General features: G+C 37.7%; 1 protein-coding gene across 1 annotated transcript in view; it reads right to left on the minus strand.

The window, feature by feature from the left end:
• Nucleotides 1–7,345: 7,345 nt before the first annotated feature.
• The window catches only part of PAXBP1 (PAX3 and PAX7 binding protein 1), a 29,417-nt gene continuing 12,690 nt past the window's right edge, over nt 7,346–24,072 (minus strand). Inside the window, 11 exon segments of the mRNA XM_030020017.2 lie at nt 7,346–8,884; nt 11,039–11,193; nt 11,640–11,786; nt 13,369–13,435; nt 13,696–13,772; nt 14,552–14,673; nt 15,428–15,572; nt 17,611–17,810; nt 20,147–20,262; nt 20,732–20,831; nt 23,125–23,248. Coding sequence (XP_029875877.1) covers nt 8,767–8,884; nt 11,039–11,193; nt 11,640–11,786; nt 13,369–13,435; nt 13,696–13,772; nt 14,552–14,673; nt 15,428–15,572; nt 17,611–17,810; nt 20,147–20,262; nt 20,732–20,831; nt 23,125–23,248 — 1,371 coding nt within the window. The 3' untranslated portion in view covers nt 7,346–8,766.

The following is a 24,072-nucleotide window of genomic DNA, read 5'->3' on the forward strand; positions in this document are numbered from 1 at the left end:
TTTTGATATTTAAATATGGTCTTATCCCACATACCTACCCTAGGCTAAGTACCAGTTGAGTGGGGTACACTGGTGGGAGAGAACACAGAGCAAATATTTGTGATGTAAAATACAGTGTAAGTAATCTCTGTGCATTTTTAGCTGGCCAACATCCTACACACACTATGACGATCCCAATGAAAATGTTCTATAGATAAATAAAAGTGTGATATTTTAAAAGACTATTTAAAGATGTTTCATGGGTTTTGAAATTACTAGACTACATAATTGCTAACAGCTTATTACAGCTTATGCCATTTCTCATTTGTTCATGGTAGACGCCTACATGTAATTGAACTATCACTACCATAGCATCAAAAAAGAAACTCATGAATCTTTTTTTACTATTGAGAATGTAAAAATAAAAGAATGACAATGTAGCTGCTGTGGAAGCAAAGCAAGTGTGTCCAGGTTTTATCCATGCATAAAGATCACTAACAGGGACAGCAATTTAAAGATTGTTTTACAGGATACAGCTAAGGCTAAAATCATACATACGTGCAGCGTAAAACAATTGATGTATCAAGTTTATTCACACTTTTTTTTTCAGCAGATAAAATAGATTCAGATGGCATGTGTGGTTGTTTTCTTATGAACACATATATTTTGCCTCAGGGTAATATGATTTTTTTCTGATAGCTAATCATTATTGTGCAGTTGACTTTTTCAAAACCTCAGAGAACTGCATCACTTGAAAATATAATCATAGAATCATCGAATCGTAGAATGGTTTGGGTTGGAAGGCACTTTCAGAGATCATCTAGTCCAACCCCCCTGCTGTGGGCAGGGACACCTTCCACTCGACCAGGTTGCTCAAAGCCCCATCCAGCCTGGCCCTGAACACTTCCAGGGATGGAGCATCCACAGCTTCTCTGAGCAGCCTGTTCCAGTGCCTCACCACCCTCACAGTGAAGAACTTCTTCCTTACATCTAACCTAAATCTACCCTCTTTCAATTTAAAACTGTTGCCTCTTGTCGTGTCACTACAGGCCTTGGTAAAAAGTCTTTCTCCATCTTATAAGCCCCTTTTATATGTTGAAAGGCCACAATAAGGTCTCCTGTCCTGGTTTCAGCTGGGATAGCTTTAATTTTCTTCTTAGTAGCTGGTACATTGTGTTTCGGATTTAGTGTGAGAATAATCTTGGTAACACACTGATGTTTTAGTTGTTGCTAAGTAGTGCTTATCCTAAGTTAAGGATTTTTCAGTTTCCATGCTCTGCCAGCAAGCAGGTGTACAAGAAGCTGGGAGGGAGCATGGGCAGGACAGCTGACCCAAACTAGCCAAAGGGATATTCCATACTATAGGACATCATGTGCAGTATATAAACTGGGGGGAGTTGGCTGGGAGGGGCCTATCACTGCTCAGGCATCGGTCAGCGGGTGGTGAGCAATTGCATTGTGTATCACTTGTCTTTTCTTGGGTTGTATTTCTTTTTTTTTTATATATTCCTTTTAATTACTACTATTATTATTACATTTATTATTATTGTTAGTATTATATTTTATTTTATTTTAGTTATTAAATCGTTCTTATCTCAACCCATGAGTTACTTTTTTTTCGATTCTCCCCATCCCACTGGAACAGGGGGGAGTGAGTGATCGACTGCGTGGTGCCTAGTTGCTGACTGGGGTTAAACCACGACATCTCCCCAGAGCCTTCTCTTCTCCAGGCTGAACAACCCCAACTCTCCCAGCCTGTCTTTGTAGGAGAAGTGCTCCAGCCTTCCCAAATTGGAGGCACCCATTTTTGTGGCCCTTCTCTGGACCCACTCTAACAGGTCCGTGTCTTTCTTGTGCTGGGGACCCTAGAGCTGGACACGGTACTCCAGGTGGGGTCTCACAGAGTGGAGCAGAGGGGGAGAATCGCCTCCCTCAACCTGCTGGCCACACTTCTTGTTATGCGACTCTGGATACAAGTGGCTTTCTGGGCTGCAAGCGCACATTGCCGGCTTATGTCCAATTTTTCAAACACCAGTATCAGTTTACATCAGCTGAGAATGTAAAAAATGTATTGCTATCCAATAGTGGGAGCTTTCATAAAGCTACTGTTAACTTCAGAAAATACTGCTGTTTATAAGTTAATGGAAAATGAGAATGAGTATTTCATTCTAACTAATTGCCAATGTAATATACTGCATAATATAGCAAAGCATATTACAAACAAAGTTTAATTTGTTCTTCAGTTTTGTGTAATAAAAGGTTTTGGTAATTTTTCCCCACCTGCCAATTGAATTTTGGAATCTCACCAACCTTAAATATATGGAAATGTTGAGACATACCTCTGTCGCTGGAGCTCAGGGAGCAGGGAGGAGGTAGAGGAGTCAGGAATGAAGAAGTGAAGTTGAGCCTGGGATAAAGGGGCGGGAGGGGGAAGGTATGTTAATTGTCTTTGTCTCTCGGTATCCAAAGGTATTTTAGTTGGTGATAAATTAATTCCCCAAGTCAAGTGTGTTTCCCCTGATGGTAATTGTTAAGTGATCCATGAGCTTTTTCGTCCTGTTTTCTCACCCTGTCCTGTTGAGGAGGGGAGTGAGAGAGCATCTGGGTGGGTGTCTGGCTGCAGTCCAAAGTTAACCCACCATGGCTTCACTGGGTTTCAGAGCAGAGCCTATTTAAAACTTCTTTGCTGTTTGAGTGCAGGGGTGCCTCAAGGCTTCTCAGCAACGTAGGCAAAATTTACCTTTGGTATCAAAAAGGTGAGGAAGCTCAGGGCGATGCTGCGCCTGTCTCAGGAAAGACAGATGTAAAGGCAGAATTAGGATGCCTGAAAGGGGAAGAGGAAGGTTTCTGGGCCTGCACATCCTGCTGCAAAATTGGGAGGAAGAGTGCAAAAAAAGGCAATGGCAAAAAACGGGGAAAGAACGAGCCTCAGCCTCAGCAGTATCAGCGGCTTGACACCCCCCACCTCTCCCCTTGGCAGCAGCAGCAGCCCAGGGCTGCCAGGCTCTGGCACATGCACTGCTGGCAGCGAGGCCACCCGTTCCACATTTTACCCATTCCACTAAGTGTTCAAAGCACCATTTTCTCAGGGACATCTGTGGTGCTGTACATCACTAAATTGGCACATCAACAGCAAATAAAGTTTTGACATCATATTTAGGTTGCATATCCTTTGTAGCACTTACCATAGGTCTTACTCCTCCAAACTCCTACTGCTCATTAAATATTTAAAGCTGAGTTTGTTCTATCCACCACTTGTTTGCAGATGCAGGTTCTCTGAACTGCTAGCTCCTTGAGGTAGTAACCATGTGTGTACTTCATAATTTTAGTATCTTTAGTTCAATGAATGTCTTATCCTGATTGGAGCTTTTGGGTAAAATGGCAACATGTAATTTAAGTGCAATACAATGATTTTAAGCCACATGTCCCCAGGGTGTGTGAGGCCCCTAGTCACGCAACCTACATCCCACTTAATGTCTTCTGTTAGCTAGGTATCACAAAAGTCTTAGGACAGTAAATAGACAATACTCAAGAACTTGTATGAAACCTAGGCTATGAAAATTTGGGCTTAAGCATGTAAGAAAAATACTACACCAAATCTTGGAGATACATCTGTGCTTCACTGCAGGTCCCTGCTCTATGAAAACATTTAACTATGCACATGAAGTACAAAAGTAATGTAAGTGGAGACAATGGGACAGTTCACATATTTGAACAAAACCATATGCTTAAGTCACTGTTTGGAGCAGAGCCTTAAATTGCAGGCACCTTGTGTTACTAAGTTTGTCTCCATGCAATTATTTTATCCCCATTCATTTATTTCTGCATATTTAGGGCAAGAGTTTTAGTTACATACAGAAATTAAGTACTCTCGGACAAAAAATCCTACATTCTTTCATGGTGCACACAGACTAATTCAACTAACAATTGTAAGGCTACCGAAGTTTTATGTTTGGAGTACCACATGCAGGGCAAAACCACTCAACTCTGATCAATCCTGTTGGTTGCGTGCAAGTTTCTCAAAAAACCACAACCTTGCAACAACCATTTTTGAAGCCTCCTCACAGTTCTCTCTTCTGTACACACCACTACTAACTCTTGCAGGAATGGTTTGCTTGTGACTTCACAGGTAAAGCCTAATGGTCAGATCACAAGTACTGTTATTTCCTTTTAGACTACTGATGACAAGACATTTCATTTTCACTGGGCAACTAATAAACCTAAGATGACAGGGATACTGCTTTTAAGCACCACCACAAATAAGAGGACAGTTCAGCCTGTTAAAACAGACGTCACCAAGTCATCCTACCAAAGCTGCACACTACATCAAAATTGGAGGCACATATCCCCTCCCCCAGTATATATATTTAGAGTTCTTTCTAAAAAAATACCTTTTTTGTAAAGTAACTTAGGGAGAACTGAAAGAAGAACCACTGATTAGCAAACTTTTGCGGAAAATGAGATGTTATCTGAAAGGAGGAGAAAGAAGAATCACGTGGCTCCCTGCATCTGCACAATTTTTCCTCAAACTTCTCTATTTCACATTTCAAATTTCATTATGTTTTCCTTTATAGTAAAGGACAAGGTTTTCCTTTTGCTATTGGTGACCTTTAGGGTAAAGGTAACTTTGTAGTAACTGTAATAATACATAACTGTATAATAAAATAATAATAATAATAATAACAACTAATAATTCTGTAATATATTATCCTGTTCATAAAAATGCCAGTGACTGACAATTTTACATGCAATTTTTTCTTACGTATTCTACATCTTTCCTAAACAATGCTAACCACTAAAGAGGTTATTAGACTTTCTCAAAAGTCCCTGTAGAGTTCTGTGCAGAAATAAGATTGCTGTGTCACTTAAAGTGTTAGTACCTTCTCACATGGGATTTCATCATCATCTAGGACATCAGTCTCTTAACATGTTATAATTATTTGTTAATTTTGATAGCAAACAGTGAGATACACATGATAAACTGTGGGAGAATAGTGTTAAAGCCATTGTCCTTGGATTATAGTTCAACGAAGCAGCTGTTGTGTAACATTGTTTAAAGATCATTACATAAAGTATAACCACTTTGCTACTAGCATTTAATTTGCATCAATAGATGAGATACAGGTGAAGTGGTAGAAGTGAAAGTGGTTATTTTATTTACAAATAAAATTCGGTAACATTACTTACATAAAGTCTTTAAGTGCCTATACAATTTCAACCATTTATACATAGGAACGGCACCCAAAATGAGAAGTTAGATTACTTATCATGCATAAGTATACTTTGCTGCAAGTTTCTTCATGTTGTTATTGTTCTCCAAACGTGACATTCTTTGGGGATAGGAAGGAGAAAATCCTCAAGTGTGCAAGTGCCTAGACACCATAGCCACATGGTGTCATTGTAGTAGAGGGAGGCCGGGCTAAGTGTAATATGAATAGCTGGTCTTCTGCAGCAGTTAATTAGGAAAATGACTAAAGGCTATCTTGAAAAAAGGTTCTCTGTAGCTATAATTTATAATGAGGTTACAAGGAAGATATTCTCTTAAATCCCTCCCTTACAGTCCTAGTCACAATCTGAATTGGAGAAAAATGCCTGTATTTTTAATAATAAATGCCTTGAGCTTTGCTGCTCCACTAGTCTGGAGCTCTGTTAGTAGCATGCACACCTACTGAAACTGCAGTTACAAACCTGCATTTAAGTTTTGTAGTGTTATATATATGTAAACTATTAGAAGAAAAGCAAAGTTTGAGATGATAGCTGATGGCTTGAACCTATAGCTTTTCTCCTCCCTGAACGACAGTGAGGGAATGACTGACTCATTACAAATATTCTTCCCCGAGAGGCAGTAGAAAGTGTGAATAAACATGATTTCCAAAACAAACCCAGTTACTGTTGTTTTTTTAGCCCAGCCCAGCACACCACCACCACAGGAGGCTGGGTAGACAGCAGAGCAAGGCTGAAGAGGGCTTTCAGAGCAGATGGATTACTGGTGACCACCTTTTGCGAACGGGCCACCTTTTTCAACAGACACCAGGCACCAGAAGAGAATAGTTGACTCCAACCCTTTTCCTGCACTCTGTATAGCTTTATTACCCCCAGTGTTTGAAAAATATCATAACTGAAAAACCAAAGTCTGACACCTCCTGGTCAAGTACTTTCCTTATTTTCTAGTGTTGAAATCTTTGCATCTGCTATCTTGAGGCTTCAGGATTAGATGGCAGTCAAAATTCTAGATGTAGAAAAACCAGTGAAAAGCTTTGGCATCTGAGGTTGTTCCTCAGTGATTCTGAATGAATTTGACAGTACACAACACACACTTATGTTAATATATTCAGAGAGGCCAGGATTCTAAATTTTTGCAACTGTTTCAGTGACTTCAGTTAAAGGAATTCCATTGTCTAAAATATCCAAATGGAAATAAAGTACCCTTTCACCCCTGCAGTAGTATTAGCTGTTTACATTCATTTGCAAACAGTAACACCAACTATCCAGTTAGACAACCAGTCTAACTTAGGAGCACAGGTCTTAGAACTGCTTAAGCACATTGTGGGTTTTTTTCTATTATTCTGTCCACAGAATATACCCACCCACCCACCGCATCACCCATGTAATCACAGGTGTAAGGGTAGCAGCTATTCTGAATAGCAGCAGTAGTTTTGTTGTACCATAAAAGCCTGTGTTAAAGACTATCCTAAAGCCAGGAAGCTAACTTTCACTTAACTTTATACTGCAGTGGCTAGACTAGAAAGAGTAGCCAAACCAGACTGTGCAAAAGGTGTCTGAAATATGCATCCTCACCACTGGAGAGCGAGTGACTAGAAGGCAGGCATGTGTTAAGATGCAGAAAAGTCTCCGTATGGTATTGTTCCTCCTCATAAAAAAAAGTAAAAAAAAAAAAAAAAAAAATCTCATTTTGCGTATTTTTGATTACATCCCTTCTCCATCCCTCAACCAAACATTCTACAACTTTGAATCTCTCTGGTGATTGAATCACTCGAGTATAAATAAATGCTCTTTCAGAAACATTGGTAGCATGGATTATTTGTATCCTCTTCAGTCTAAGAAAACACTAAAATCAGTAAAATTTTAAGCACAGAAAAGGTCAAATGTGTCACTATTAAATCATGTAACTACCAGCATGATGATCTTTCAAAATATCTTAACTACTCTTTATGCAGGTATATGAATTCCAGTGTTTATCCTATTGCTTTTTCAAAGTAAAGACAGTTTTGTTCACTCCAACAATCCACCTTCTAAGGACAATTTTTTCTGTCTGACATACTGAAATAGAGTCAGCCAGCACGCATATCATTTCCTTTACCACCTTCCTAAAGGAATAAACCTTACCAAGTTGCACTGCAACAGCTCCTTGATAGATGAGTTTATTGAAACAGTTTTTAAAAGCAGGTATTTCTGAATGTACTCCATCAATCCCAACAGTTCAGAAAAACAGTTGTTCAGTGTCCAAATGAAGTGTGCATGTTACAAATTGTACATTTTTAATATACTCATTTATACCACATGACATGAGCATAAGATACAATGATTTCTTATGTTATTCAGTATGCCAATTTATTGCTACAGTTCCCCCCAAAAAAAGTAGGGCACACCTGGAAATAGCTCTTAATCCAAGGCTATTACAGCTGTTCCCATGCCTTGGACCCCAAGGTCAAGTCACTAGCGTTCCTATGTAAATCACCAGATTTTTGAAGTGTTTTCTTTTTAATTTACACTTAAATTAAATGCTTTTTTTGCAAGACTATTCTTAGATGCTATTTAGCAGGAAGTGTAACATTTGAATATTTACTACAATGTAAGTATTTCAAATCATAGGACATAAAATTTTCTTCACCTTCATTTTGCTTGACATCTTTAGCCATACCAATCAGAAGAAACAGGTTCCACGTATGAAGTTACAACCACCCCCACCCCACCCCAAAAAAACACCCCAAACAACCCACAGTGAATTTAACCAACTTGCACAAGGAATGAGGGTCCAGAGTTCATGGGTAAACTATTACTCCTACAAAATGAAAGGTGCTTGGGCCTTACGAAGTGCTGTCATGTAGACTTGTGCAATAATCACAAGTTCTCATTGTATGCCTGGATTAAGAAAAAAATAATTAAGCATTGATTTGGGTTTTCCTTTCTGTTTTGTTTCTAAGAACAGTCTTAAGAGTTCCATATTCTGAATGCAGATAATTTTTTAGCTATTCCAATTTGAGTGCAGCACAGCTGCTTTTTAAAGGTCAGGCTCCATTTGAAAGTGTCTCTACTCTTTAGCTCAAATGATTTTCAGATATCTGAATGTTTTGCCAGCCCTTTTGACCAATAATATGATCATTTTATTGTCAAAATAAGAAGTTTTTAGCAAATGAAAAGCTTATTCCAACAGTACAAGATCTCTATATCCAGTGTGAAAGCAACACGGTGGTATAAATATACGCATACATTGTATTACACATAATATATTATACACATTCCAGTTAACCATGGAACAATTAACAGGAGTAGATGACTACTAATCATGGGTACAAAGTACTTTTGTAAACAAGATTTTGAGAAACCTTAAGGAAAATCTGATTTCTGGAAAGATGACAATCTTGGGATTCCATTTTTGTTTTCAAAGAAGTCAATTTTTTTTTTTTTTTTTAAGGATGCTGTATATAAGAATGCACTTTGTATTAAAACAAAGATCAATACTTTACAGTTTAAGAAACTTTACATATGTACATAAATTACACATCAGGAATGGTTTTAAAGCTCAAAATGAGTTGCCAGAAAAGTCTATTTTCCTTCTATTAAAATCTTTAACTCTTTGACGTTGTGATCATTTGCAACTGTCACAGCATGATCCAGTGCTCGGATACTTGCCAGAAGCTTTATGATCTGCTTTATGTGCTCCCTAAAAAAGATGAAGAAATCAATACAGGAATGGAACAATCATGTAAAAGTATTACTATTTCAACAGAATACTACATTATGAATCCATATAGCAAATCAGTTTTAGGTAACTTCACATCATCTTCTCCACTTGCTTAGTCTGATAAAATAAGTTGGTTGTCAGCTTTGTACTGAAATTGAAAAAATTATTTTGGGAGTAGGAATTAATCATACAATATGGTTTAATACTAGATGCAGCATAATCTCAAGAAAAAGTCTTGGATTACTTACAGTACTGTGCAATCAGTCACAGCTCTCTTGGTAACTAATGTTTAAGCCAAAAAAAAAAAAAAAGCAAGTATGCTTTAATGCATGCCTTAAAAAAGGTATGAAGCTTGCCACCAATGAACTGCATTACAATTCAGGTCAATCTAGGAAGCTTAGAGTGAACAAACTGCTAGGAGGACTGTACTTCTTTGGCTGTCAAGAACAATTTCGGTATCTTGGTAGGAGGCTGGACATGGAATGTAGACCAGTCTCACAAAAAATACTAGAAGTTCAAAATTAATCTTAAAAAGTAAATAGCTGATCTGTGAAAAAGCATCCAACATTTGGAAAACTAGCACCAACAGAAATAGGTAAAGATACACTTCCCTCTCAGCAGAAATTAATGCATTTTTGTTTCAAACAACTGTACTAGGTTTTATATGAAAAGACATGACATTCTTCAGTTAAAAAAAGTAGCATTTCTGCTGCAGACTTATTTTATCTGCTTCATGGGGGCAATGGCAACAGATTTGTTAAATGCTGGGAAAAAAAAGGACAGAAGATAGAAATTACATTAGAACTCTCTATTAAAAAATGATTAATTGGATGTTTCTCTTCCAGTACAAAGTTTTACCAAGTTATCATTTCAGCTGATAAAGAAAGTTCTTTCAAATTTAGAAACAGGCTACCAAAAGAGAGAAAGTTTAATCTCTACTGGACCCTCTCTCAACTCCATTTCAATTCTAGTATCATGCTAGGCTAGGCATTTTGGGTTTAGAAAGGAAGGAGTAACAAGTCTATTTTGAATTTGAATCATGGGGAAATTTAAATTGGTACGTGACTCTACTATTATACTTTGGACACAAAGCTCTGAGGCATAACCTGAGAGCAGATAAAAAGTTGTTAGAGCACAACCCAGTGCGGCACAAAGCTCAGTGTCCTCTGAAAATGAGATGATTCATATGCCACAGCCAAAAGTGATTCTAAAGACAGAACAGTATCTAATAACCAACATGATAACTGGAAAAAAAATTGATACCAAGAAAAAACTCAACCTCTTAACCAAGATTTTTCTGCTATGGTTTAAGGGAAATTTCTGTCTCTATGTTTCAGTGCTATGCATAAGATCAAAAAGGGACAAGGATCTAATCCCCCGGAGAGCCTCAATAATTGAAAAGTAACTCAACAATGGCTCAAGCAAGTTCAACTATCAAGAATGACTAATGCAGGTAGCAAGGGGGTTCATCTTTCCAAGTTTCAGGTTTGCTGGAACAACAGAACTATTGATCTTGAAACCTCTCCCTCTCATACAACAGCACAAGAATAAACAATCTTCCAGTCTTGTTATATTCTGTGTATCAGTGCAACAATTTGGTTTTTAAGTTTATCATTGTTTAAAATGATACACCCACAGCATTTCAGGTTACTTGGCCAGCAGTAACATTTACGCATCTATCTGAACTTTTAATTATGTTGGTTATCAGATACAAGTAAAATGACTCCTTGATCTAAGGGAAAACAGGTTCATCTAGTTGGTTCTGTAAATAAAGTCAGAACTTTTCTACTGTATACAAAAGCACAGTTTATAGTTTAGAAGCCATTATTCAGGAATAGGCAACAGGCTCACAAGGTGGAACAGTCCAAACCCAGTAGCTACAAAATTTCCAGAATCAGTGACACGAAGCAGTAGTGCAAAATATATTATGAATGTTTAAAGATTTCCAACAGGTGCTGTTTTCAGACACCTTAAAAATCTCCATTTACCATACTGTTAACATTTTTAAAGTTTGAATTCAAAGAAGTTTCAAAAGACGTGCAGCAGTATGGAGATATTTACCCATGTTTGCATGCTTCAGCAAAATAACACAAAGCACAAGAATTGCAACTGTGTTAACTCAAGATAAGTTACCTCGCATTTCTTTTCTCTACATCAGAGCAACCAATGCTGTTTCTATAAATTGTATCAGCCAGATGAACAAGGTATCTGCAGAAGTTTTCTAGCTGAGAAATAGTCTTGTCTCCTTTTAGATTAGCAAACCACTGTTTAGGAAAGCAAGCAATTACCTAGACATAACAGGAAAAAGAAAGTTAAACACAACATAACAAGATTTTAAAAGCTATCTAACATGACTTGTGAAGTGTGCCAGGTACAATTGCAGTGACAAGGCCCAACTGAATGAAACAGTGAGGAACCTACCAAAAAGAAAAAAATTTAAAAAATCCAAAATTCAAGCAGTAAACCACTGAAACTTACACTATACTTAAGCTGTCTACAGGTATGAGCCAGAGAAGGTTCTTTCTTTAGTTAGGGGTATGAGCCAGGGAATGTTGTCTCTTTAGTTTGTGTATTAAAAAAAAAAAAAAAAAAAGAGTCTGTTTTTCACTGACATCACAACTTTGAGATATCAAAGCCAAGATTTCATAGGTAATGTCAGTTTTTAACTATGTTTTTCCTTCGGCTGAAGTTTGTGATTTACAAGTGATTTTAAACATTGTTTGATTTTACTTACACTTTGAGCTTTCTTAATGCTGTCCTCTCCATACTCAGAGTTTTGAAAAGCCATAAGAATGTATCTATTTAGCAGACCATCTATTGACAGTTCCTGAAGAGTTTTGTTTGAAAGGATTCCATACCACTGGAGAAAGTTTCCTAATAACTGAAAATACAACACAGGGAAAATAGGTATTTAAAAATGTACTGAAACCAGGAGGCTGATCAAACACTCTAAAGCCTCTTCAAATGCAACAGCATGGCCAAGGTAAGCGGTGGAAATATGCCTTCTGTTAGCTTCGAAACTATTCAGAATCCATAAAGTACCAGCCTGGAGTGTTACGAATTCTCATACAACCACCACCACTACCTCCTCAACTTTGCTCATGTTTTGCACAAGAAATCAGGAAAAAAAGAATTAAAGTTTTAAGCCATCTTGCTCTCAAAATTTGATGTCAATGTCACGCCAAGTGAGGCCTACCACATGCCATACGGGCGCAAATTCACAGCCCCCTTATCAATGAAATCCCCAGCTATGCTGTCAGCATACCCTTATTTCCAAGGCACAGTGACACAAGAGACACAAAGTGTCACGGAGGAGTGCCGGCTAAGCCAACTCTGCAGCTGTTATTCCCCACTGGCACATGGCCTGCAGAGAAATTGCTGCCAGTCTTGTACAAATGAATACAGCCAGCAGTTTAGTGTTGGGGCAGATCATCAGGAAACTGTAAACGAGCGCATGCTTCCCAGCTTCTACTTCTGCTTGTCTGTGATCCTATAACTGACTCGCTAGCGCAAGAGATTGTATTTTTAATGCTTCCCTAAAATAAAACTGTGGTAACAGCATGCATACTTCTAAAATGCCCAGGCTCTGACAGGGCCCTCAAAAGAGACACAAGCCCTAAATAAGCGATCTGTTTCACTTTTAACAACAGCATTTTAATAAATGAGCTTTGTGCATTTTTTGCTCTAGACAGCATTTAGGAAGTTGACTTTTATTTCAAAGTGAAAGGATTCAGTGCCAAATATTTTAAGTAAATGAAGTGATTGCAAACCTATTCAGAATACAGTCTCTGCCACTGCTGCAATTTAAATAGAAAATTCCGGATAAGAGTTCTGTTTGCCTGATCATGGAGATCAGCAGTTCAAACAACATGGATCTCACACTTTCCTGTTTTGTTGGGAGTTAATTTTCTTCACAGCCTTTTATTGGAAATAAACTACAACAGTCATAGATTCTTACAGGCCTTTGCAAACTATATTGCACATTCCACACACAGAGACTTTTTCTTTCACACTCTTTATAGTTTCAATTAAACTAAGATTACAAATGCTCTCATACTTCACAAATAGCAGTGAGCTTTCCAAAAGGGACCATGTTATTTTCATGAAGATTCTCACTATACTATATATATATATATATATAAAAAAATACAAACCAAGCTCTCTCATTCCCACATAAGTGAAATAAAAGCAGCATGTTTTATTCTGACAAGCACAATTACATTAAAAAGACTGGGTTGAGTATGGTAAGTAAACCCACAACATACAAGTTAAAATGATGGTGCTTTCACTTGGCAGTCTTTTGAAGAGGGCACAGTGCATTACCAGAGACTAAGAATCATAATTTAGAGTTCTTTCAAATAAAGTTAAAGCAATTTCCATCTACAATTTTCCACAAATTTGAAGAGGATTTTATTGCTACACTGTCTAAACCAAAGATTTACAGGATGTATTTACTGACTTACCTTAACAGAGGACCAAAACTGACGTTGGAAAAACAAATACGGACCAGAGTTCTTGTTTTCTAAGATGCTGGAAAGTAAGAAATTTCTTTAATGAGCAACCAAGACCACCTCTGTCTGGAATTTGCCGGCTTCCTCCTTCCCACACACAGTTCAGTTCTATAAATATTCCCTTCCATCCTGCTTGTCTTTGCTAAATCCTCACAGCATGATAACGAAAGATCTCTATCCAGCCAGTGAACCATACTGAGAAAAAAACCCTGTTAACTACAGACAGAAGACACCAACTTGCCAACAACGGTCTAACACCACAGTTGAAAGAAAACTTACTTTTTTGGATATAAGGGCATGAATACATCATCATCTAGTGTTCTCCTCATTCTTAGCAACAATGCCTTTAAAAGCATCTGAAACAGATAAATTTATTTTTAAGTGTCCAAAGCACGGCTTAGTAGTTAACCACTCAGAAATTGATTTTCAAAGCAACAAAGACCATTTGTGACCCTAACAGTAAAAGGTATACACACATATAAATAAGCACACATATAAACAAAGTCCTAGAGAAGCCTATAATTAACAGAGCTGAAATCTGACACTTTCAAAAAAACCTGAAGGCAACAGAATTACTTTGTGGTTAAGCTTGGCTACACAATTAGCTTCTGTGAAGTCAGGGCTTTTGCCATTTTTAATCTTCTGCTAACTTCCGCATACACATGCATTTTGGCCTATCTCCCGTTATTCTAAAGGCAATGCATACATTCCATTAGCTATGGCACCTGAACTCATGACATCAGTTCTTGTATTCATAGAAGATAAGTAAAACAATCAAACTTCCAGGCAATACATTTGAAAGGGTTACAAAGATCTAAAAAAGAAAAGCCTGACTATTTGTAGCTAACCCTTGAAGCAAAACTGCAGACCATCAAGTCTTAGTACATTTGGTATCTCTTTTTATCTCTGGTATCTCTTTTTATCTCTAGCATCTATTTTGGGGAGACTTCACTGAGCTCCTCCTCCTAATTTATCACCATACTTGACTCTCCATAACAAGGCTGCAGAGCATCAAATAATTGCAAAATTCTCTTTCTTGCTCCTCACTAAGCATGCTGTGTTCTCCAATATAGCATATTAAAAAAATACTCAAATTCCTTAACTTATGAAAGATACTTAAGAAAAAACAACTTACTTGTGTATTTTTGTTTTCTGCATTCACCACTGAAGGATATCCATCTACTAGTTTCTGTACAATTGCTACCATTCTAGATGTTTGTGTTGTAGAAAAAGGATCCCATATATTTTCAGAAATCACTGTAAGAGATTAAAGAATTACTCCACTTTGCAAATACTCAAATACAGGTACTAAGACAGTGTCATGGTTTAACCCCAGTCAGCAACTAAGCACCACGCAGCCGCTCACTCAGTCCCCTCACACCCAGTGGGATGGGGGAGAAAATCGGGAAAAGAAGTAAAACTCGTGGGTTGAGATAAGAACGGTTTAATAGAACAGAAAAGAAGAAACTAATAACGATAATGATAACACTAATAAAATGACAACAGTAATAATAAAAGGATTGGAATGTACAAATGATGCGCAGTGCAATTGCTCACCACCCGCCAATCGACACCCAGCTAGTCCCCGAGCGGTGATCCCCCGCCCCCACTCCCCCCAGTTCCTATACTGGGCATGACGTCATATGGTATGGAATACCGCCTTGGCCAGTTTGGGTCAGGTGCCCTGGCTGTGTCCTGTGCCAACTTCTTGTGCCCCTCCAGCTTTCTTGCTGGCTGGGCATGAGAAGCTGAAAAATCCTTGAGTTTAGACTAAACACTACTTAGCAACAACTGAAAACATCAGTGTTATCAACATTCTTCTCATACTGAACTCAAAACATAGCACCATACCAGCTACTAGGAAGACAGTTAACTCTATCCCAGCTGAAATCAGGACAGATAGTCAGGCAATAATTTACAAAACAGTAAAAGCTGAATGCACAAACAAGCATCAACTTTCACACCTCCCTCTCTACCCCCATTTTCATTCTAAGTCTTTCTAAGACTGTACCTGTTAATTTAGGAAGAACAACTCTTTCTACAATGGTAGGCAACAGTGAAATATCAGCATCATCTTTCACTTGCTCCTGTTCTTCACAGCCATAAAACAGCAATGATTCAAACCACAACATAGTCTCAAAATCTCGACACTTGCCCTAATAAAAACAGAATTGAGGTTAGATTCTTAAACAGAGATTTAAAGTCAATACAAAAAAAAAAAGAAATAAAACATTATATGTGCAAGTATGATACCTTCACAAAACAGAACAAAACTACTTTAAAACAGTCCACCAAGGGTGCTAAGCAGGCAGAGTACGCAGCAATTGAGCACAGTAACAACTCAAAAATCTAGTCCTCTGTCTATGTGTCTGGTACTCATCTGCACTGGAAATAATAATAATAAAAAAAAAAAAGATATAATGCCTCAAGACCAAACAGTCTCTTAATCTGGCACAAGGATGGGCAAATTACTTCACCTGCTTTGGCTCCCCTACTTCTGAAGCAGTGATACTACTTCCTTCAGAAACGTAGGCAAGCCTGATTCCTGGAAGTGAAGAAAATGTTCTACCTCTTTGCCTGAACACTACTAAACATGCCATCACAGGTCATTGTAGTACATATGGACAACCCAACCCAACCAAAAGCTGAGACAGGATGGGGAGCAAGGTCAATTTCCCACAAATCAGCCAAATGAACCAATTCACTCTACAACCACGCAATCACTAGCTCTAACGAAAGTGAAAATGGTAGAAGTAAGACTGCTTTTTTTTGGCAGCTGTTGCCCTACAGATTTTAAGTTCTAATTACACCTGAGCCAAATAAAAGCCCACAGATTAGGGTAAAAGTGGGAAGTATAGTTCATTTGTGCTGCATTATAAAATTATGCTTTCTGGATTAAAAATGGATGCCTTATAATTTTTCTAGCTTAACAAAATGCTTAACAGGACCAGTAACACAAAGTAGTGAAACCAGTTAGATTTGAGAATTCTGTACCATGTCTCCAACTAACTTGAGCTTTGTTTTGCCAGCCTGAGAACTCACATAGAAATAGAATGGGGGAAGGGAGAATGTAAAAAACAGTTTTAAATTTAATGAGGACACCTTTCATAGATTTTTCCCTTGTTTATTCAAATTAAATACTGTGAATGCTTTCTGAAGAAGACTTGTGCCTCCCTTCCTCTGCAATCAGAGCAGAGGCAACAGAAGATCCCCTTCTACAAATATTCTCTTAGTAGTTAAGAAAAAAACCACCTCTCAAAAAAGTAGAGATTCAGTAATTTGTGAGGTAGGCTGACACATCTGCAGACAGTGCTGTAGATGAGCTAAGTTTTGAAAGGGAAGAAGACAAATCTGCCTTATTAGCCTAGTCTCCTAAAAAACCCCACAAACCCAAAACCAAACCAAGCTTATGCAATCGCACTCACTCCATGCCTTGACCCACTCCCATTCCCCAGTAAAAGCCAATATGGCAGAAAAAAGTAAGTTCCTACCAGTAGGGTGAAAATAAGCACCTGACTGCTGCAGAAATACCTTATAAGAGCTTTCACTGGTAGGAAGAACAGAGTGGGAGTCAAAAGCTACCTGAACTGTTTGTCCTGATGGCTATTCATGTCAGCACACACATGCAGGCTGGACAATGAAAATGTGCCAGGGATACTGGGCTGCAACAGTGCTGTCCTGCTTTTTCCATGTTCCCTACCTAATAACTGGGCAATAAGTACTACGAGGAAGACTTAGAAATTGCCAGCCAGAGTTCTACAGGGTATGAAGGTATAAGCGAGAGAAAGAAAGATATATAGTGTAGAGACATAGGTTGTAAGTCAACATAAAAACAGGCTTCTTAGTTCCACTTCTGAAGAAAAAACATCTCTAGAATCACAATTTTCTCTTAAGTATTTTAAAACTTAAATGTATTATTTAAGAAGCTGTTTGGCTTTTTGGTCTACACCACTCACTGAGAAGGTACTGGCATGTGCTGAATTGAACTCTGGCATTCTGGGAACACAGAGGACAACAGTCCAGAAACTCCCCAGAAAAGCTTCACCCCAAGAGAGGTGCCCATTTTAAACTTCATGCTTAGAACGTGCATTTAGGAGAAGGACACATCAAAGGTGCAATTTACTTTGCTCTGCAGAGGTGTGAAAGAGCTGCTATATAGAAGCTTACATAAAAGTTGCTTGCAGAGGACCTTACCTCCAAAGGAGTCCAGATAAGCAGCTGAAGTCTGATTAAAGGGTTAAACAGCTTTGGTAAACAGAGGCCAATATAAGCATCCTTATAAGAAGCAAAGTACTTTGAGCGCCAAGCTTCAAACTGTGACTTAATACAATCAATTGAGTAAAAGCTTTCCAAAACATCTTCGAAAACTTTGCTGGATTCTTTCAATATACGATCTGGTGGGGGAGAAAGAAAGTAATAAGTTAATCACCTATTCCCTGTAGTACCTCTTTCAAGATGGACTTTGATGCTCACTGGCATAAGCTAACTCCTATAAACAAAACCAAAAAGACATCACCTTTAAAAGTTCTGTTACTTCTGCCTCAAATATACAAAGCAATAAAAAAATTGAGTACTCTCTGATATACTGTTTTATCACAGGTCTTGCTTTAAACATTTAATACAATGATTTTCAGTTACCAGACACTGGACTGGTGATATATTGGGCTGTATTCAGTGTGGATCTAACTTCAAAGCTGGCCTTCCTCTACATGGGAGTTTGGAACAGCTGATCTCCAGGTCCCTTCCAACCCAAATTATTCTACAACTTTGCTCATCTAAGTGCAAGTACAGGAGGGCATCTCAGATAAGCCAACTGAATCAGCACGTCAGACAGAGCAGGTCCTAGCAGACACCATGCTGAACTGCTGAACATAACATGGCTGTTAGCACTGGGTAACCATTACAGTACCTTAGCACCTTCCTTACATTTTTTTTTTTTTTATATTTACAGTATCAGTAAATCTCTACGCAGTCCAAAACTTTTTCTCTACATATTATTTTCCCTTCATCTTTTCTAATTCCCAGGGTTAGTTTCATTTTAATCACTCATTTTTGCTGCAGCCACAGTTTTAAATATTCAGTCACAGTAGTAACCTGTACACAACTAACATAACTAGTACACACAGCAGGTAGAGACAGGGCTGAGGGACATGAAATTATGTCACGTAAACACACTTTTCACAATAGGATCAAGAAGAGATGCTACAAATAAAGTCATCAGGTCCAAAGTGCATTCCTCTGTTCCATATAGCTCACTGCTGATTCTGAACTAACATGAGAGCTATGAATGATAAAAAAAAAAAAGCTTTAGAAATGCTAAGCTTACTCAGAAACTGATGAAACTCCTACAGAAGGCTTTTGTACACATAAAAGTGCCAAATTACAAAGAGCAATTGAGCCACACTGAATTTTTAATCTAGATCATTTAACTTAGCAAAGTTAATTATAGTACCTAAAAAGCCTGAACAGTTGCTTTGTTTATCAGAGCGCTCTCTGCATCCACAATTTTGGTAAATCAGCCAGTGACTAAAGGTGTGGAAACTGCACTTCTGAAGGATCCAACTGCTAGACAGTTCATCTAATTGCCTTTTTAATCTGTTCATACTTTGGGTCTCCACAACCACCTACAGCAATGACTTTGGCATTTTTATTACACTCTCTGTGGGAAGTGACTTGTTTACTTTAAACCTATCGTATCACTTCATTTCATGCCCACTAGCTCTGATACTGTGAAAAGTCAACATTGTTCTCCTAGCTGAAGAGTCCAAAACTGTTTAATCCCTCCTCACATACAACATAAGCAATTCTATACATGAGATCCTTGCTGCTCCCCTTCTCCACATTTCTTCTAATACGATTAAATTCTCCTTCATCAGAGAGAATAATTGTACTCAGTTTCAAAATGAAAAGGTAACAGGATTACTACAGTGATGTTCTACTTTCTTCGCTACTGGTTTCACAGTAATCACTGGAATTGTTTGCCTTTTAACTGCTACTATAAAAGATGATCATTCCATCAAACTAACCATACTTCCCCAAATGTCAGGTTTCTTGCAGTTCTCCCAGTTAGAGGCATTAGCTTAACTTACAACCTCATTTATTGCATAATTAGGGTTATGCATAGTAATGGTTACTTTGACCAAACCATCATAAAACTGCAGATGAATTTCAAATCAGGTCAGTACCACAAGATCTTTCTGCAATGTTTGCACTCAACATTGCTTTCTGTCATCTGCAAGGTTTACCAGGCTGTAACAAGAGTCTACAAAACCTCTGTCATTGCATTTCTAGATGCTTACGCAAAACTCCAGAAAATACTTCCTATCAAGCAAAAAAAAAAAAAAAAAAAAAAATTTCTAAAGCACTGAGGTTTCCAGAATTTCACATGTAAAACAAACAGATATTTGAAGAATGATAAACCACGTTACAAATAAGGAGGAAGACTTAGTATCCACTGAAGGTACAAAAGCTTATTGCTAGCCAGCAAAAGAATGTTTGAATTAAATAAAAAGAATCTCACTGAGGATTGGGTATTTAGTTAGCTGCAAGCTGCACAACAGGTTGGTGAAAGAGACAGTTTCGGTCACACTGATGATCCAGCAAGGAACAGTTCCTAAACTTTCTCCAAAATACGGTGAAACATATAGACAGGGCTGCATTTGGATAATTTTCTTTTTTTCTGCCAAATTTTCTGTATTTTATTACATAAAGCTTCAGTAGCTTTTCTGACCTCGCTCCATGTTGAAGTTTGTAATATCCGTTGAAGTTTCCTCATCATCACTGGAAAGGCCTTCAAGGTGATCTGCCATCTTCCCAGTTTGCTCTCTTGCTTGTCTACGACGAGCTCTGAAAAGGATCAGCAGTATAAACCAGCTATTACTTTCTTTTGCGTGTGCGTGCGTCATCCCCTGCCCCCCCCTCCAATGAACAGACCTGCCTAAGCTTGTCATAACTTTTAATGCAAGGAAATCCAGGTTGGAAAAAACTTTCACTATGTCACCACCTCAAACGTTCCACTATGTTGGTGCCTCAAACAACGGAAGGAAGAGAAACCAGCAGAGACTATACAGATACAGAATGACTCTACTATGCTCTCTTTTAGAGATTTTATATCAGTATCATGTAACGGTCCCTTGTTTTGTACACTTGTATGATAAGTTGGGATATATAAGGCTACCCCTGCCCAGCATACCAGCTTAAGTGTTTTCTTCCCTTTGCAGGAAAGGAGCAAACATTGCTACTTATGTTAGTGTGTAACACAGGACACTAACATACAAGCAGGCAAAGACTCCTAATGGACAAGAAATCTCAGTACCTTCTAGCCTCTCTTTCTGCAGTCCGACGCTTTACTTGTTCTTGATAGATCACTCTGTCTCGTCCAAAAGATTCAAGATTTGGTGCCATCAGGGCTTTATCTGTAAAATTACATTGACGAAAATTAAAATGCTTATCTATGATTATATAAATGTGTTGTAGGCAGTTTCATAAGAGCCTTTTACCTACTTTAAACTAAGTGTAATTTGAAGTAGAAAGTTGAAGTTTTCAAAAAGATGCACCCAGAAGCCTGAATTCACAAGTGTAGAGGTTAAAAGAGGAAGTAGTGGAGTTTGGAAAAATCTCCACTTAAATGTCAAATAGTTTTCACTGTACTTCACTCTTGTCCCTCTCACAACAGTGCCCAACTATATAGAAGTCAACAGTTTTAACAGAAATTGCTTAAATTGAATGTTCCAAGACAAAAAGTGCTCCTTAAATAAACATGTTCCCTGGGTATCTTTTGAAAAGAAAATGAACAAAAAGAGAGACAGAGAAAAGTGACTGGAGCAGGAATATATGATATTTCAGAGTTCTAGTCATAGTGTTTTCTAAGTTCATATACTTCAGATTGCCTAAAGTTTAAAACACATCAAAACCTACATGAAGATCAACCACAGTCCCTCCTCTTTTTAAGCTGTGATTCATTATAGATGCTTCTGGTTATAGAAAACAACACAGCTAAACAGTGAAGCTGATCAGCAACCAGCAGGCAGACCCAAGAGTGCTTCCAGTTCATCCTTTTCAGGTAAATTTTTAAAATTGGACTGAATGTTAGCCGGTGCTCAAGTCCACCCACTAAAATATAAACATCAAAATTTAAACAAAAGCCTACCCAAATTTCAAAAGTTTACTTGTTCTAATTAAATCTATTTACAAATCCATCATTAAGAATATTAACGATGATCTATGTCAGTATCCAAAATCTACACCAGAAGAGCCTTAACATACAGATGAAGCCATCATTTGTCCAATTTTTTAAAATGTTATTGAAGCTGAGCTACTTGTCTTTACACAGAAGTAAAGCAAAAGTTGGCAGAGAAACTTAAATTCACTTCTAGGCCTTTTGTGTTCTGACACTGTATGAAGAAAAACAGATCACCTATGACCGCAACACACATCAAATCAAAGGCTGGCATCAATTCCTAGTTTCTGTGATAATTTGAGAGACAGAACCGGACTATTTCTAGACACAGTGAAATTCATTCTCAAGACTTCCAGATACTAAACAAGATCTCTCTTTAAAACCCAGCCCTGACAATGACAGCTATTCCCATCTGTCCTGGTTTTGGCTAGGATAGTTAATTTTCTTCCTAGTAGCTGGTATAGTGTTATATTTTGGATTTAGTATGGGAATAATGTTGACAACACACTGATGTTTTCGGTTGTTGCTAAGTAGGGCTCCAAATAAAAGTCGTAAAGGGAATATGTATGCTAACCACTCCATAAAAGGGTGACCAACTCCGATGCCCTAACACTTTATCACCCTCAGTAAGTTCCATCTAATGGTATTAACAAAATTTCATCTCTGGACACACTGTGACAGAATAGGAAATGGCTTTTATTATAGGATTTTAGGACAGCAATAGGACGGACAAGAAAGCCATTTTTAAAAATGGGAAGCTCTCCAAAGCAGAAAGACGATTACTATTAATATGATATTTTACCTGTCGTTTAACATGCTGAATAAAATCTCTTCCAAGGAACATGTATTTCCACCCAAGTTAACATCTATACTTTTATAGAGTTTTACATATTGAAGAGTAACCACCACAAGAAAACTCCTTAGTAAGAATCCCCTATCCACACAGTAAGCAGGTATTTTAACTGGCTAATTTTAAGCTGCATTTCATATAGGGTCACTTTGTATTAGCCTGATTTTTAACAACAGCACCAATCTCTTCCAGTTCTTTAGCTTTACCAGTTAAGTGTCTGAAATGAAGTATTTATGCTGCCTACAAAATAGAGCATTAGACAGAAGTCAACTCTAGCCCAGTGCTTCATGGCTTTGTACAGAGTTAACTGTAAGCGTTACAGGGAATTTATAGATTCAAGGAGGTTAAAAAAAAAAAAAAAAAAAGTCCTGACATAAGAGGAAAATCAGGAGTCACATGCTACCACTACTACCACTGCCACCACGCATACATTTTCAGTGCTAGGAAAGAGAAAATATAGTTAAGAGCAATAGAAAGGAGAGATGAAGTCAGAGTTAGAGTGGCTTTGAGTTTAAAACAAAACAGATTAGAGAACTTTTATCTAAACTTGCTTCTATCTATCTCAAGAGTAAGGATAAACTTTAAGACAGTCATACTTTAAACATTTACATTTAAATTAAGCCATACTAAGTAAACAAGGTTGTTTAATGAATAATAAAAACCTTCAAGATGGACTGACTTGAATGGCTTGAAAACTCCGAAGATTCATCTTTAATATCATCTTGTCGTCTTTGGACAAGGCGGGAAGCTCGCTGTTTGTACAGCTGGTGCATTGCGGATTCAAGTTCATTAATCAGAGGCACCTGTAAAAATACAACACACTACGTAATATCAAATTCTTCAGGTGCTTGGTTTCTGGGGTACCATACTATTCCGAAGCATAATGCTGTCACTGTATTTATAGCAGCACAAACTGTTTCCTTTTACTCATCTGTATCATTTGGACCAGTAAATATTTCAACGTGAAGAAAATGCATGCATTTAACAACGTTGACAGCTTTCAACCGCAGCAATAGCATTCTGAAAGTAACTTCTGTTGATTGAATGAGCCTACACAGTAAGACAACCATATTAGAGTGTGAAATGTTATTTCAAGTACTCGTTTTCTCTACCAAGTGCATTACATATTGTGTTACAGTGCTTACAATTCTCAGACCTCATTGTTTCCACTCTCTCTTTAAAGAAGAATGTAGTTGTATTCTACACTTTAATGAGAAAATAACCTGACTTTATACAGTGAAAAAACAAAGCATGACTTTAACTTCCTGAAGCCAGCAGGTATCATTTTGCTGTAACTCTTATTAGCATATGCTCAAATATTATTACTGAAATGCAATAAAACACTGCATATGCATATTATGCCAACAGATACTTCAAATCAGTAAAATGTCACCCTAGCCAATCACTAAGATTGTACAATTTGTGAGTTATGCATTAAGTATAACCTTTGAATGATACAGACTTAAGTCGGCTCAGACCTGCCACTTTTTTTTTTTTTTTTTTTTTTTGTTTAAGTGGACTAAATTTCAGCAGCAACTGTAACAAAAATAGATGATGTTATAACAACTAGGAATTTCCTGACATTAAATAGCAGATTCACTGCTCACTTTTGCAAAAATTCATTTCC

This window comes from Aquila chrysaetos, chromosome 7, assembly GCF_900496995.4.
Source record: "Aquila chrysaetos chrysaetos chromosome 7, bAquChr1.4, whole genome shotgun sequence".
Lineage (NCBI taxonomy): Eukaryota > Metazoa > Chordata > Aves > Accipitriformes > Accipitridae > Aquila > Aquila chrysaetos.